Source organism: Trachinotus anak, unplaced genomic scaffold, assembly GCF_046630095.1.
Source record: "Trachinotus anak isolate AG129_WGS33_773 ecotype Australia unplaced genomic scaffold, CSIRO_AGI_Tana_v1 ptg000002l, whole genome shotgun sequence".
Lineage (NCBI taxonomy): Eukaryota > Metazoa > Chordata > Actinopteri > Carangiformes > Carangidae > Trachinotus > Trachinotus anak.
In genome coordinates this window covers 13,394,253-13,409,482 of record NW_027273853.1, presented here as the reverse complement: position 1 = coordinate 13,409,482, position 15,230 = coordinate 13,394,253, and the positions used below count along the sequence as shown (strand labels likewise).

The 15,230-nt window shown below is 38.9% G+C and overlaps 2 protein-coding genes across 4 annotated transcripts; both read left to right on the top strand.

The window, feature by feature from the left end:
- The first annotated feature begins 346 nt into the window (after positions 1 to 346).
- Positions 347 to 5,749, top strand: ctsh (cathepsin H). The gene is made up of 12 exons (XM_071499479.1): positions 347 to 855; positions 1,013 to 1,044; positions 1,222 to 1,327; positions 1,411 to 1,481; positions 1,560 to 1,664; positions 3,003 to 3,089; positions 3,237 to 3,292; positions 3,404 to 3,485; positions 3,597 to 3,665; positions 3,756 to 3,862; positions 5,210 to 5,335; positions 5,421 to 5,749. The coding sequence occupies exons 1-12, from the start codon at positions 792 to 794 to the stop codon at positions 5,488 to 5,490; spliced, it is 975 nt and encodes a 324-aa protein (XP_071355580.1). The 5' UTR covers positions 347 to 791; the 3' UTR covers positions 5,491 to 5,749.
- Positions 5,750 to 6,430: 681 nt separating this feature from the next.
- Positions 6,431 to 15,182, top strand: blm (BLM RecQ like helicase). 3 transcript variants are annotated; one of them, XM_071499435.1, is made up of 22 exons: positions 6,432 to 6,783; positions 7,783 to 7,843; positions 7,934 to 8,558; positions 8,653 to 8,791; positions 9,221 to 9,324; positions 9,444 to 9,558; positions 9,652 to 10,325; positions 10,744 to 10,920; positions 11,010 to 11,128; positions 11,242 to 11,355; positions 11,463 to 11,561; positions 11,653 to 11,801; positions 11,897 to 12,003; positions 12,386 to 12,546; positions 12,693 to 12,888; positions 13,033 to 13,223; positions 13,325 to 13,472; positions 13,628 to 13,827; positions 13,940 to 14,135; positions 14,234 to 14,356; positions 14,464 to 14,671; positions 14,773 to 15,182. In XM_071499435.1, the coding sequence occupies exons 1-22, from the start codon at positions 6,689 to 6,691 to the stop codon at positions 14,957 to 14,959; spliced, it is 4,188 nt and encodes a 1,395-aa protein (XP_071355536.1). In that variant the 5' UTR covers positions 6,432 to 6,688; the 3' UTR covers positions 14,960 to 15,182. The 3 variants fall into 3 exon arrangements, with proteins under 3 accessions (XP_071355526.1, XP_071355518.1, XP_071355536.1); XM_071499425.1 differs by having other exon boundaries at positions 6,431 to 6,783; positions 7,783 to 8,558; positions 14,467 to 14,671; XM_071499417.1 differs by having other exon boundaries at positions 6,431 to 6,783; positions 7,783 to 8,558.
- The last annotated feature ends 48 nt before the right edge of the window (positions 15,183 to 15,230 follow it).

The window sequence follows — 15,230 nt, the reverse complement described above, 5'->3', positions numbered from 1 at the left end:
TTTTCAAAAACATGCCAAATGCTAAATCACTCCCTTCCCTCAATCAGATCAAATAAATACGTATATAAAATTTAAAAAAAAATACATATTCAACTCAGACTGTTTCAATTATACCCTCATGAATTCCCACGTGTATAAAATTCAATGAAATCTGTGGGTTCTGTTGTAAAAGTGTTTGCTCATATTCAAATCACTTACATCATCATTGAAATCATAGTCATGAGCCAGAATAGTCAGTGGGTAAGTTACATTTTGGGATTTGTTTCTTCAGGTCACTTTCAAACCACCTGTTGCCAGGGGTGGGCAGTACAGTATTATACAATGACAATTGGGGGAGGGCCAGTGCGTGCATGTCCTGCAGTAAACTTAGTGTTACAGTCCTTACAGTATCTTGCCTGGTTTACTGTCAGTTAAATGTAGTGCAGTAGAAAATGCAATATTTCCCTCTGAGATGTAGTGGAGTGGAAGTTTAAAGTCGCATAAAAAGTAAAGGGCATACAGTCAGCGCTCTGTGATAAAAGGTCTATTTTGAGGTTGCTGCAAATCCATGGTTTATAATCCGTGGCTTTTAGGTTAGACTTCTCAGCATGTTCACGGTATAGGCTACAGTAGGTCAACGCACAAACTGTTTAGAAATAACAATAGCTCAGAACACGGTGTGGACTTATTCTCGTCAGTGGGGGAATTTCAACAGTCAGCAGTCCACCTTGTGACTTCCCGTTTGTTAGGCAACACTTCACTTTCGCCCTCTGTTCACAGAGCCTGAGGCTTTTGACAGCAACGGGATCACGATGAACCCCTTGATTTTGTTTGCTTTAGTATCGTCAGCTTCAGCTTTTCATCTGCCTGGACAAGGTAAGCTGCTGCGACCGCTCGTTTTGTCAAGTTGTTTCACTTCAGGAGTTTGTGTTTGTGTCGAGCCACGCTTTCACTTTCATATTCTACCATGTCCATTTCTTGTTAAAGTTATTCGCTGTATTGCATTAACTTTGACAACATGAATTGTTTTCAGATGAGTTTCACTTCAAGTCATGGATGGCACAGGTACAGTAGGTTTTATCTATCAAACTCTTCATGTAACAAATGCGAACAGGAAGAAGAAAAATCTCTGCAAGATCCTTAGTGATATGATTATGTGCATAGACATACATACCCATAATTAGTCTAAAATAATCAATATAATAAAAAAAAAAAGTTAACAGCACTCTCCTCCACGCACAGCACAACAAAGCGTACAACATGCAGGAATACCATGAGAGACTTCAGATATTCACTGAGAACAAGAGGAGGATTGACAAACACAATGAAGGAAATCATTCTTTCACAAGTAGGAAGAGCTTGTTGTTGCATTCACTATTTTTTCCCAAATGATCCAAAATGTGTTGAGCTTTGTTGAATTTCTTCCCGCAGTGAGGCTGAACCAGTTTTCAGACATGACATTCAGTGAGTTTCGCAAGTCTTTCCTCTGGTCTCAACCACAGGTAAAGCCATCCATTCGGGAAGTAGTTTGCACAAATGTTTTTGACAGGGCAGGTCATTTCACCTATTGCCTTTCACAGAACTGCTCTGCCACCAGAGGGAACTACCTCAGCAGCAACGGGCCATATCCAGACTCCATCGACTGGAGGAAAAAAGGGAATTTTGTGACAGATGTGAAGAGTCAGGTAAAGTTTACCTGCACAACATCCAGCACACCTTCTATTGTAAGTTATTGTCAGTAAATTCATTATGAATGCACACTAGAAACCCGCATGAGTGTGCAGTTTATGGATGCAATTCTCCTGCAATGAAATGCACAAAGGACGTGGAGGAGCTGCTCACAGCTGCAACAAAATAAAAATTTTATGATTCATGGCTAGAGGTAAAAAAAGCTTCAGGAACATTTCAGAAAACAAAAAATAACAAAGTGACAGTACAATTGTTTTTTCCCCAAAAATAATGGTTAAGTATTTTATGGTTTAAGTTTGATTGATGCCCAGTTGTGCATATCATCTCCTGTCAGTATAAGACATTAAAGTAAGTTTGTTTCTTCATTGCTAACTACAAAAGCAGTATGCTATAAAGACTAGTGCTGTATATAATACAGAAACAAGACCAAGGCAAAGCTGGTGTATAGTTCTTGAATTTAATAAAGAACAAAAACACAAAAGTCCTAGAAACAGAATCCAAATCAAGGGTGCAAATAATCCAAAGATTGGACACAAGTGAAATGAATCAGGGCAGGGCAGACAGACACAGAGGCGGCAACACTTGACAAAGACAGGAAATAAAACATTAGTGGACACACAAGATAAGTTATTTCAAACTAAAAAAGGGAAAAAACAAAAGCTCAGGACACACACACCATATGCAGTTAGTATGTTGTATGGAGTTGGCACAGTTTTGATGTGTCAAACACAGCTGCAACAAATATGGTTAAACACTGCATTCATTTGCAATAGTTGCTGGACCGGTGTCTTTAATGTTATTGATTCCACCTGTGGTTCTCCATTTGACAAGTCTAGTGTTTGCTGTAAAAAAAAAAAAAAAAGATCTATGAATGTGTCGGTTGAGTGATCTGATGCTCGCAGTGCTCTCAAGATTTGGGCTGATGAGATTTAAGCCTCTTCAAAAGATCAAAAATATTTCTCTAAAAAACAGAATGGGCTGATTTTTGACAGGAAAGAAAAGAAAAACAGTGGTGATGTTTATCAAGCAAAGATGTCAGTCAAATCCAAAATATGAGGAAGCATTTGCTCCTGAGTTTACTCTTAATATGGCAGGAGAGCCTTTTGTCATTTGTGTGTAAAAACTCTTAACAGTGTGTTTAACGATTGTTTCCTAGCGAGACATTACAGTGTAACAGTGAGCCATATACACAATGCTAGGACCATGAAAGTGAAGCGGTGAAATGAAGCGGTGTATGCATCATGGATGAAATGTTTCAACTTCTAAAAGGAGGCATAAGAGAAAAAGTTTGGAAAATATTCACAAAATGCCCCTTTACCTTCTTTTCACCAAAGGGAGGTTGTGGCAGTTGCTGGACATTTTCAACAACCGGCTGTTTGGAGTCTGTTACTGCTATCACAACTGGGAGGCTCACACCACTGGTGACTTAGTTTCACTTCTCTATCAAAACTGCTGCTCTTGTACTGAAAATGTAGTTGCTTTGTCATAGTAGGACAAAACATATTTATTTTAATCTTGAACTCCACCTTTTAAATTCCCCTTTGTAATGTAATTTTCCAATCACCCAGTCAGAACAACAGCTAGTGGACTGTGCCCAGGACTTCAACAACCATGGATGTAACGGGTGAGAGTCAAACATGCATTTACTTTCCTCTTTTTATAATATCCCTGTAATTACTGCTGTGTGCACCACCACAGTCAGATTTTTATAACAAGGCCTTGATTTGTCTTCTAGTGGTCTTCCCAGTCAAGCTTTTGAATACATCGTGTACAACAAGGGGCTGATGACAGAGAAGGACTACCCATACACAGCTATTGTAAATGAAAAATCTGCTATCCTTCAGAATAAACCAAACCAAATAATAAACAAAACTGACTTGAAATTACATATTGAACAGCTCTTGATTGTTCAAAATTTGTTAAATCAGGAAGGTGTTTGCAAATATCAACCACAAATGGCAGCTGCACATGTGAAGGACGTGATGAACATAACTGCGGTAAGTGAGCATCAGCGTTTTTCTTTGAGATACATTATTATTGCCTTATTTAAGGCCTGTGAGTGATGATGTTTTTCTTTTACCTGTCAGTACGATGAGATGGGGATGGTGGATGCTGTTGGCAAACGCAATCCTGTCAGCTTTGCCTTTGAGGTGACTGAGGACTTCATGCATTACCACCAGGGCGTGTACACCAGGTGATAGGAAATGACAGAAATAATGTGATGTATAATCTTGGAACGTTATTAATCTGTCTGTTTTTAAGTTTTTATATTGTTTTCGTGTTGTACATCCATCTGTAAGGACTCAAGGATGAACTGATTAGATATTAGAGGTCAAAGGTCAAGGTCAGTGTGACCTCACAAAACACTCTTTAGACATTACTCAAGACTTCACACAGCAATTATGACAAAATTTCACACAGATGGTAATTATTTTATATGACTCTGGATAAACAGGGATGTAATCTGAAACTAGTTAGAGTTGCAGAGGCATACGACAGTGAGGCGGTAATTCTAGTCGTTTGTTTCTAACATTTATAAAACGCTGAACAGTTTTTTTTACACTGTAGTAATATACAGTATGTCTTAGAAAGATATCACTTTTACTTGAATGATCAGGGAGACTTTCATGATATTCAGGCCCAGTATTTTGAGGATCTAAAATAGTAGCTGAATCTGCTATAGTAACATTTTCTCTCATTTATCAACAAAGAATAGCCATGAGAATTTTTTATTTTTATTTCAATATCATTTGCACAGATACACAAACACATAAACTTACTTGTGGATTTATTCACATCAGTTTAGTGTTATTAGGATCACGTTTTGCCAATCATCCGGCACAAGAATTGGAGAGGCAAAGTCAAATCTGGCCCCCCCATGTGTCGGGATTACGTGATTTACATATAATGCAATCAGTTACAGTTACTGAGAAAAAATGTAAATTAAATTACAGTTGCTAATCAGAATGTTGGTGATTACAAAGATTACAAATATATTATTTTCAGTAAAAAGCTTATATGTAGAATATAACATTAATTCTTTTGCCTTCCATGTTTTGGCCAAGTGCCTTCTTTCTGAATATTTGCAGACAACATGGGTCAGATAGGTGATAGGTGTGAGATCTAATAACACTCACTAACCAAATTCAGTGTTGTGTTCTCACTAAATGTAAACTTGATGAGGTCATTAGGTTGTGAATTTTTTACAGGGCACCAACAGACAAAATTAAAGATACTGAAAAGTAATGACTTACATTACTTTGATGAAGTAATTAAAACAGTTACCTTACCTATTACATTGTAAAGAGGATAATTAGTTATTTGTAACTTATTACATTACAAAAGTAACATTCCCAGCACTGTTGCATATGTAAGGACTGGTTTATAAATATTTAATTTGATTTAAAACATATTCTCTGCACAATGAGCATTTCTGTCAGTAAAGCTGTTAGACTTGAAGTGGTTCAGTGCCTCATTCTTTATCAAAACAGTCATGTGTATAAAGTTGGACACTGTTATTCACTTCTCTCCCTGCTTTCAGCACCAAATGCCACAACACCACAGACAAGGTGAACCATGCAGTGCTAGCAGTTGGGTATGGAGAGGAAAATGGCACCCCTTACTGGATAGTAAAGAACTCATGGTCATCCAGCTGGGGGATTGATGGGTACGTTTTCTGTTTTACCACATACAAGTGATAATAAATGTACACCAACCAGAAAAAAGGCCATAACATTGTTCTCTTTTTACAGATATTTTCTGATTGAACGAGGGAAGAATATGTGTGGACTCGCCGCCTGCTCATCTTTCCCATTGGTGTGATTTTTACATGATAGCAAAATACAAAAAGATTGAACAGGGAACACAATCCAACTACTTTTTAAAATTATTATTATATGTGGTCATTTTTATATAATCAGTAGCCTGCATTGTCTCCATGTAGAGTCTTTGCACAATGAAGCAAGTCTCAGGATCCAGTAAAACACTATGAGAGATTAATCAATACGTTTGAATATATCATTTAAGTACCAATCATTCAATTCATTGTTGTTAAATTCACAAATAAAATCTATTAAATCTGTTTGAATCTTTTATCACAATATGCTATTGCAGCCGTCTGCAAGGTGTACAAATATGACGGTTATGGCTATAATGATTGAGGAAGGTATAATTCACATGTTGCTTTCTGTCATAAGGTCATTACACAAAACAACTCTAGGAAGAAAGTGCACACATTAACATTGCAGCTGTGTATCTCATACAGGTTTAAACACTAAGAAGATAAGAGGATTTACAAGAATAAAACATGGTATAAAACATGTTTCACATGATTTTAGGAGACACCAGCTCTGAATACTACAGTCATGGTGCCCAGCAGGTTCCAGTGGTTAAAATATTCTAGAAAGGGCTTTAGGTACATTATGAACATCAAAAATACAAATGAAACATGAAAAACTAAAATAAAAGTTATTAATACTATATACTCCAGCAAAGGGCTAAATAATAATTGAAAAACTAGCCAGAAGTTAAATGTGGAGGCAAGGTTAAAGAAAGAAATTATTGGAGGCTATATATGTATATGTTGAGAGAGCGAGAGAGAAAGAGTGAGACGACTAATATTTATTATATATTAATATTAGTTTTTTTCGCCTCAACAGTTCTTAACAGCCATGCACTACAGTGGAGGTGGGGCTTGCCTGAGTGTCTCGTAAAACTATATTTCCCAGAAGTCTCAGTACTGCTCGACCTAAGCCAATAAGGAGCTACTTTATTGAACTGGCGCAAAATCAATCCGCTGTTTGTCTACTTCATACTCCCCCAACAGAGAGAGTAAACGGCGCGGCTAAACGGTGAAATGAGCAGATAAAACGGTTTAAATTTGATGAACTTAGCTCCATTAACGGGACAAACTCGTCTCATCCCGTGTGGCGGGCGATGCTGAAGAAAGTGGCCGCTGCCTCTACAACTGAGCGCGGACTGTTAGCCGGCTAACGCTCGCTAGCTCAGCTTCTTACCTACAATGTCTAATCTTCCACAAAATAACTTGAAAGAGCAGCTGGCGAGGCACAGCAATGCTGCTCAGAGCAGGTTGTCACTGGCTAAACCCAAACCGGGGTGAGTCTACATTTAACTTAAACCACAGCAGGACTAACACCAGCTAACAGTTAGCTTCGAGCTGTCAGATGTGCTGTTCCCTCTCTTTAGCTGTGTATAAGTCACTAGCACAGGAGGGATATGTTAGCTTTGTTACAGAAAACTTATTGTGCAAATGGGGCCGCATGTGTCCAGAGCTAGTTTCACATTGCAATATGAACAGTTTCGCTTCGTCATGAACCCAGTTTGTCACACAAACATTAAATAATTATCTGGCTGGTAGACGTCCTGGAGACTATGCTGGTTTACTGTGTGTGTGTGGGTTTAATGTGTCAATAAATGCTGCACTACGGGCCTGTAACCTGTCATAAGTTTAAGTGTCTCTGTTCAACTAAAGTTTGCGGTGTCTCTTCAAGCCACAAACCCATAATCTGCAAATGGAGACACATTAAACTAACACTTAAAAATTTTAAAGCAAATTAGAAATTATTTTTACACTGTTGGCCTGGCTGTAATCATTGTAAGATCTGACCCAAGATCCTGTGGCTCCACCTGCTTCAACTGATGTGCAACTGATACCTGGATGCTTGTATTATAGTGAAATATGAAAACAAATTATTCAAATAAATAAAATTAAATTTAATCAATTAAATAAAAGTATATTAAGTACATTCAATTTAACTACATTGATTTAAATTAATTAATTTCAATGGATTAAACAGAAATTATTGTATTCATTAAATTAATTTATGTATTGAATGAAGTTTATTAGATTAAATCAAATTTACTAAATTAAATTATATTGAGTTAAATCATTTAATTAAATTAAATGTATTAGAAGAGATCAAATTAAGTTAACTCGAACGGAATAACTCACTATCATCTTTTCAAATTAAAAGAAAAGGTGTTATGAAGTCAAAATTAGAATTTCACTTTCCTCTAAATCTCTAAATGGGCATTACGTACCTGCTCTCACCTGTTGATCATGTTCTCCTAATTTCATACCTGTGTATCTTTCAGGGCCTTTTCTTTCAAAAAGAAGTCCTCATCGGGCACAACGAAAGTGGAAGTCCCTACCAAGGTAATCAGCTCAACTGTATTGGCAGACAGAAATGTCAATGTCCCTAAGAACAGTTTGGTGACTAAATCTCCTTTGACATTTTCAAACAAGCTTGAGAGACCTCAAAAGTCCAAAATCAACAACTTCTTACCTGTAACTTCAAAAGGCAAGTCAGACTCCATCAGCCCAGCAGGTAACTGTGCTCCTGCACGCCAGACTTCAGCAGTATCCGGTATTAAGGTGAATACAGCTCCCGCTGTACATGACAGCCAGTTTACTAGTGGAAATGGCACCTCCATGAATCTGGATGCATCTCTTGGATTCCCGATGGATGATTGGGATGATTTTGATGACTTTGAAACTCCTGCTAAAGTAAAAAATGACTCATTCAGTTCAGAACAGAACAGCTCCAAGCCAGTGTCATCTTCTGGGGAAGGAAAAACTGAATTCACAGGGGACCAGACCATGACACCAGACTTAAGCAACTGTTTTTCAGACAAGAGTGGTCTTTCCAGAAGAGAAAAATCTTGTGTGAAAACAGAGGAACTGGAGCACAATGTCAGCAAAGCTGCAGTTACACCAGGACCAAGTTTTAGTCAGGACTCAACCGAGTTTTTACTGGATGATTACCCCATTCAAATGCCCAGAAGACGTCCTCTCGCTCATATGAAGGCTGTCATAAGTGATAGTGAAGATGACAACAATGTTGCGTCTGAGCCTTTTGAAGAAAAGAGAGGTAACATATTGTTTATTGCATCATTTGTATATTATTTTTTACATTAGAGAGCACTTACAGGAATGCATTGATTTTTTTTTTTTTTTCATTTTAGACAGTAAGAAAAAAATGATTGACCCAAAGGTAATCGAGCTTGATGACAACTCAGAGCCTGAAGATGGAGACCTAGACTACATTCCCCCTTCACCAGTTCCAGATGTGATCTCTTATACTTCTTCAGTACTAGATACAAGGTCAGTTTTCTAAATTTATTATGCTTTAGCATTCACAGGAGTTACTGTGTATATGTGGTAGACCATGAGATGATTTTTAATGTATACTGTATGTGTAAGGCCTGTAACGAAAAACACACACAGTAATCTTTTGTACTGTTAAAAGGGTACTCCACCAATTTAGCATTGCACTCTTATAACATTATATGACTTATCTTAGACTTAGCAACTTTTTTGTTTTATGTGAAAAGTTATTAGTTGGTATAAAAACCAGATTACTTTTAGAAATACAGTGATTGTAGTTGGTTCACTTTTGCTTCCAAGGGTTCACCCCATTTGTTTTACTGTAGAACTCAACATAGCAAAGTCTCCCTCTTAAATTTCATTTTCTTTTTTGCCCTGGATATGAAAGTTGTCCTTAAAAAGAATTCTAAAATCTTTATCAAACAGACCTAAATCAGCGAATGCTGAAAGCAGAGACAGTCAAGTGTATTCAAAGGGACCCATCACAACTCCACGTGAACCTTCTGATCACCACTCAAAAGACAAAACAAGTGGGTGTTAGGCCTTTTTCTGATTTGTCCAGTACTTGTACACATTTTAGTCATGAAATGAGGACTTGTTGTTCTTCATTAATCAGATTTGTTGTTTCTTTCTTCTGATCGTATCTCAGATGAGCAGCTTTTCAGTATCATGGAGTCCATTTGTTCTCTGGTTGATTCCATCCCTGAATATGAACTAATAGCTCTGTCTTGTGGAAATGAGCTTTTACTGAAGAGGGCTCAAAGGTACGTGTATATTAGTGGAAAATAACCTTGTTGTTATTTATAATATTTATGGATATCTCAGTATGACTGCACTCATCTGCCTCTCTCCTCCAGGAAGAGGATTCTTGTAGCTGTTGGTGGAACTTTTTTAAGGATGCAGCAGCCAGACAGCACTGTGATTTCTGAGCCGAGCCTAAAAGAACAATCTTCTCTTAGCTGTGATACATCTAGTTTCATGTCATCCGGCAGCTCTGTCCCTGTGGACTCAAAGAAACCTCTTCAGATCAGAAGATCATCAGTAATCTCTGTGGACTATGACTCTGATCCCTCTGACAGTATTGTCAATGTGAAACCGTCCTGCAGTAAAGACAGGAAGAAATTGTATGTGGAAGATGAGAGTGTCTGTGACTCTCCATCTACCCACAGCTACACAAAACCATCTTTTAATCTCTCTAAGAAAACAAGCACGGACCTGGATGGCTCAGAGCTCTTCTTCTCACCCAAGAGGCCAGAGACTGTTGCGCAGAACAAATCGAATACCCCAGCAACCATCACAGCCACAGAAGACATGGAACCAGATGACTTTTACCTTGATGACTTTGACATAGATGACTTTAATGACTCAGATATACCTGATTACTTTGAACCCCCAACCTCGTCAGTGTCTAGACAAAACTCTAGCACTGTGACTACAACAGTGAGAGAAGGGGGACCAAGCAAGTCTCTGTTTGAGAAGAAACCAACAACACCTGCATCTGCACCCAAGCCGTCAAAGATCTGCTCCCCTGGTAAATTAGCATGGCATGGAATAATCTGGGCTTGTATTTTCGTCAAAGGAAATTAGTGCCATCTGACCCAAAATTGTCTGTGTAAACAAAAACACAAAATTCAAATAATATCTTTGAAATAGTGTCATATTATTTATGTAGTGTATTTTTAGTCTTTGTTGGTCTTTTGAATGTGTTGATTTCTCAATATGCTAAGAAAAACAACAAGAGGTCATTTATTTAATTTTACAGCCTGTTGTATCTAATACATAGGAACTCTTTTGGGAATTTTTGGCATATTTAACCATTGTTTAATCCTCTGCATATTTCTTAGTAGTGATTCTGAGATGCTTGCTAAAAAAGGCTCTGCTTTTTAAATTTTATATTGTAGGTTTGTGGTGCATTTTTACTGACCCAATTTTATTGTTTTCCATTGCAGAGCCCACCTTTAGAAACCCAGCCCATGATCGATTCAGAGGGTTCAACTTCACCCACTCACAGGAGATGATGAAGATCTTTCACAAGCGTTTTGGTCTTCATCAGTTCAGGTTTAATCAACTAGAAGCAATTAACGCAACGCTTCTGGGAGAGGACACCTTTGTTTTGATGCCCACAGGTTGGTAGACATCATGCATGACAGAAAAACACTAGGTTGTGTAGCAGCCGCAGTAAAGATATCCAAATTTGTAACTGATGCATTTGTAGGTGGTGGTAAAAGTTTGTGTTACCAGCTGCCAGCCTGCGTGTCATCAGGAGTCACTGTGGTCATCTCCCCCCTGAAATCACTCATTGTAGACCAGGTCCAGAAACTCACCACATTGGATGTAAGTATGTTTGTTTCTTCTGATCTGTTGGATCAGATTAAAGTGTGAAGTTGTTATTATATGTGTGCTACTCAGAAGGTGCGTCACTAAGTTTGTAATGTCACACTTTTCAGATTCCAGCAACAAGTCTGTCTGGTGATAAAAGTGACAGTGAAGCAGGGAGGATTTATATGCAGCTCTCCAGGAAAGACCCTATCATTAAACTGCTCTATGTCACTCCTGAAAAGGTGAGAAATGGATGATTTACACTTTATATCAAACAAGAAGTCACAGTTACAGATTCCAGTAACTATGATATTTACTCAAGACTGATGCATCTTTTCTTCTCCACAAGGTGAGTGCAAGTAACAAGCTGATCTCCGCCCTGCAGAACCTGTACGAGCGAGGCCTCTTGGCCCGGTTTGTCATAGATGAGGCTCATTGTGTCAGTCAGGTATGTTGCCCTGTTTTCACTGTATGCACAATCTGCAGTATACTTTCAGTTTTGCAACGGTCATCATGAATGATCCCATGACATTTTTCAGTGGGGCCACGATTTCCGTCCAGACTACAAGAGGTTGTATGAACTGCGTCAGAAGTTCCCTAATGTGTCGATGATGGCTCTGACAGCCACTGCCACCCCCCGTGTACAGAAAGATATTCTCAACCAGCTGAATATGACTCGGCCACAGGTGTAGGTGTTTTCATTTCAGGCTCTCTCTTAGATTTTAAACTGCACTTCTGTTTCACTCAACAGTAACTGCACATTTCCCTCCAATATATGTTCAGGTTTACCATGAGTTTCAACCGAACAAACCTGAAATACGCTGTGCTGCCCAAGAAACCCAAAAAGGTAGACGAGGACTGCATCAGCTGGATCAAGAAGCACTATCCACGTAAAATATTCAGAAGTTCTTTATCTGATCCCAATTCATGCTGTTTTTAAGAACACAGTTGTGACTGTTTTGTTGAATATTCAGCTCAGGTTTTTATGTGAACACATTTTGAGGTCTGTCATATCTGAGTAATCAGTTAAATTATGGCATTTATATGAAAATATGTTGCTGTTTGGTTACTGCATATTAAGGATTTTGTTTTATGGAAGCATGTAAAAATCTCAAACTCCATGCTGTCAAATGATTAATTGCTTTTGTAAGTAAACTTGTCATGAAAGAATGAGCATGTTTTGAATTATCCCACTAAGGCATATTTTGTGATTTTTAAACCCCCTTTTGAATTTGTCTTGTGTTTATGAAGCTGCTTCTCTCCATGTTGCAGGCGACTCTGGCATCGTGTACTGCCTGTCACGTAATGACTGTGATGCCATGGCTGAGAGTCTTCAGAGAGCAGGGATATTAGCTCTGTCGTATCACGCAGGCCTGAGTGATGGTGACAGAGAATACGTGCAGACCAAGTGGATCAATCAGGACGGCTGCCAGGTGAGATCACTACCCAGTCACCGATATCATATAAAGATACAAAGGTAACATTTTGCAAGTCAGTAGATGATTGAAGGATTTACAGTGTAAGCAGAAGGGACATATTGGGCATTGCTCTTGTTTCACTGTTACCTTCTCTCTGCCAGGTCATCTGTGCAACCATTGCCTTTGGCATGGGCATTGACAAGCCTGATGTGCGCTATGTGATTCACGCCAGTCTGCCTAAATCAGTGGAGGGTTACTACCAGGAGTCGGGAAGAGCCGGCAGAGACGGAGAGATCTCTCACTGTATTCTCTTCTACTCCTACAGCGACGTCCATCGCATCAAGAGGATTATCAGCAGTATGACGCAAAAATAACGTAGACCTTTCTGACTGCATAAAAAAAAGCTATGAATTAATTCAAAGCATGTTTTTCTTCTCCATTGAATAACTGTATATAAATTAGTCATGTAGACTCAGATGGCTATCTCTTTTTTTATCACAGTGGACCGAGAAGGTGACAGACACACCAAGGCAACTCATTACAACAACCTACACAGCATGGTGCACTTCTGTGAGAACATGATGGAGTGTAGAAGAATTCAGCTGCTCGCTTACTTTGGGGAGCTCAAGTTCAACAAAAGCTTCTGTAAAGACCACCCCGACGTCAGCTGTGACAACTGTGCCAAACCTAACGTAGGAATTATTTCTTTTCATTTCTTTCTTTCTTTATTACAAATTCAAAACCTACCTGGCTGTTTCCAGTTGAGCAACCATTTGAATATTCCTGTGTGCAGCAATACAAGATGAGAAATGTTAGCGAAGATGTGAAGAAGATTGTGAGGTTTGTCCAGGAGAACTGTGAAAAAGTTGGAGCAAGGTTTGGCAAGACTGCTCAGCAAAACCACCGTCTGACACTAAACATGCTCGTGGATATCTTCCTAGGTACCGTACGTGCTTGTGCTTGCACTGAAAATACATTTTGCAACTATAGATCTTGCATGATATATGCAATATGAGTTGTCTTGTAGAGTTGTGGTCATATTCCATGTAGTAAAAACTGTGAATGTTCACACGGGAGGAATCTTTTATTTTGCCAGGGTCTAAATCTGCTAAGATGCAGACAGGAATGTTTGGGATGGGAGGAGCCTACTCCAGGCACAACGCTGACCGTCTCTTCAAAAAACTGGTTCTGGATGACATTCTGGTTGAGGACCTTTACATCACAGTCAACAGCCAAGCTGTGGCTTATATCTCTGCTGGACCTAAAGCTATGAACGTGCTGTCTGGACACATGCAGGTAGGAGGTCATACATCATATTAAAGGCAGTGTGAAGAGCTAGAAAATGAGTCTGTTTAATGAATTGTTAGATCAAAATATTTAACTCTAACCAACATTTTACTTGTCGAAGGTGGAGTTCTATGAGACAGAGAGTGCGTCTACCATCAGGAAACATAAAGCTGCTGTATCCAAGAACGTCTCCCAGAGAGAAGAGAAGGTTCAGGAGTGTCTGAAGGAGCTGACAGATTTGTGCAAGCAGCTGGGGAAAGCATTTGGCATTCACTATTACAACATCTTCTCCACTGCCACCTTGAAAAAGATAGCTGGTAATGTCTGAAATAATTAGTAAGGACTGCCTATTAAATGCCTCAACAACAATAAGCATTTTATAACTCATCAAACCATTTTTTTTTTCCTACGACAGAGAGGCTTTCCTCTGACCCGGAAGTCCTCCTACAAATTGATGGTGTGACAGAGGACAAACTGGAGAAGTATGGAGCTGAAGTCATTCAGGTCCTAGAGAAATACTCTAAGTGGAAGCTACCTGGTAAGAGACTCAACTGAAGGTTTTGCATCCCATTTCCTTTAATAGTTTATTCTTTTAAAAAAGAAAATCTTGCACATTGTGGTTTTAATCGTACATTGTCTGCTCAGAAGAGGAGCAGACTGACAATGGTGGAGATGGGTGGATAGACACGACACGAAGCCGCGCAAATATAGATTACGATGATGAGGACGACATGGAGTCCTCCACCTACTTCAGTAAGCAGTCCAGACAAGGACAGAAGAGGAAAAAAGCTCCATTCTTCAAGTACTCCAAGAAGAGAAAAGGATATGGCAACACAAGCTCCAATTCTAAAGGGTGTGTAGTGCGTTTGTCTCACATTTCATCATCCAGTTGGAAATCATATTTAACATAACATTCACTTTATAACTGTCTCTTTTCCTCTGTTGCGGATTCAGTCGTGGCTACAACAGCAATAAATCATGGTCATCGTCCAGCAGAGGTGGATCAAAAGCTGCAGGTCGGGGGTCCAGGAGCTCAGCAGGAGATGCATCAGCAGGCAGGAGACCAGGATTCTTGGCTGCCCCGGCCCCTCAGACCAACCAGCGGCCCTTCTTAAAGCCAGCCTTTTCACACCTGAGCTAGGGCTGTCTTCTTGGAAACTACTTGTTCACTACATTTCAAACTAGCTGGTGGTAGTAATTGTTGTAAAGTGTTTATTGAAACAGCTAAATTTGTGCTTGTATGTTCTGTACAGTTATTGCTGTTGTGTCTGTCCAGACTTTGTATTGATTGTTGTAAAATGTATTTGACCAATGACTTTTTCACTGTCCATCAGAATTTTTTATATTAAAGACAATTGAAATTTTATTAAAAACTATTGCTTCAGTTGATCTACATTCAAATCTTTCCTTTT

Bases quoted from the DNA above. Each gene is read 5' to 3' on its own strand.
- ctsh (XM_071499479.1), top strand. From the start codon at position 792: ATGAACCCCTTGATTTTGTTTGCTTTAGTATCGTCAGCTTCAGCTTTT. The intron at 3,090-3,236 runs GTGACTTAGTTT...CCAATCACCCAG, and splicing joins CTGGGAGGCTCACACCACTG to TCAGAACAACAGCTAGTGGA. The intron at 3,863-5,209 runs GTGATAGGAAAT...CCCTGCTTTCAG, and splicing joins CACCAGGGCGTGTACACCAG to CACCAAATGCCACAACACCA.
- blm (XM_071499417.1), top strand. From the start codon at position 6,689: ATGTCTAATCTTCCACAAAATAACTTGAAAGAGCAGCTGGCGAGGCAC. The intron at 11,356-11,462 runs GTGAGAAATGGA...CTTCTCCACAAG, and splicing joins TCTATGTCACTCCTGAAAAG to GTGAGTGCAAGTAACAAGCT. The intron at 14,672-14,772 runs GTGTGTAGTGCG...TTGCGGATTCAG, and splicing joins ACAAGCTCCAATTCTAAAGG to TCGTGGCTACAACAGCAATA.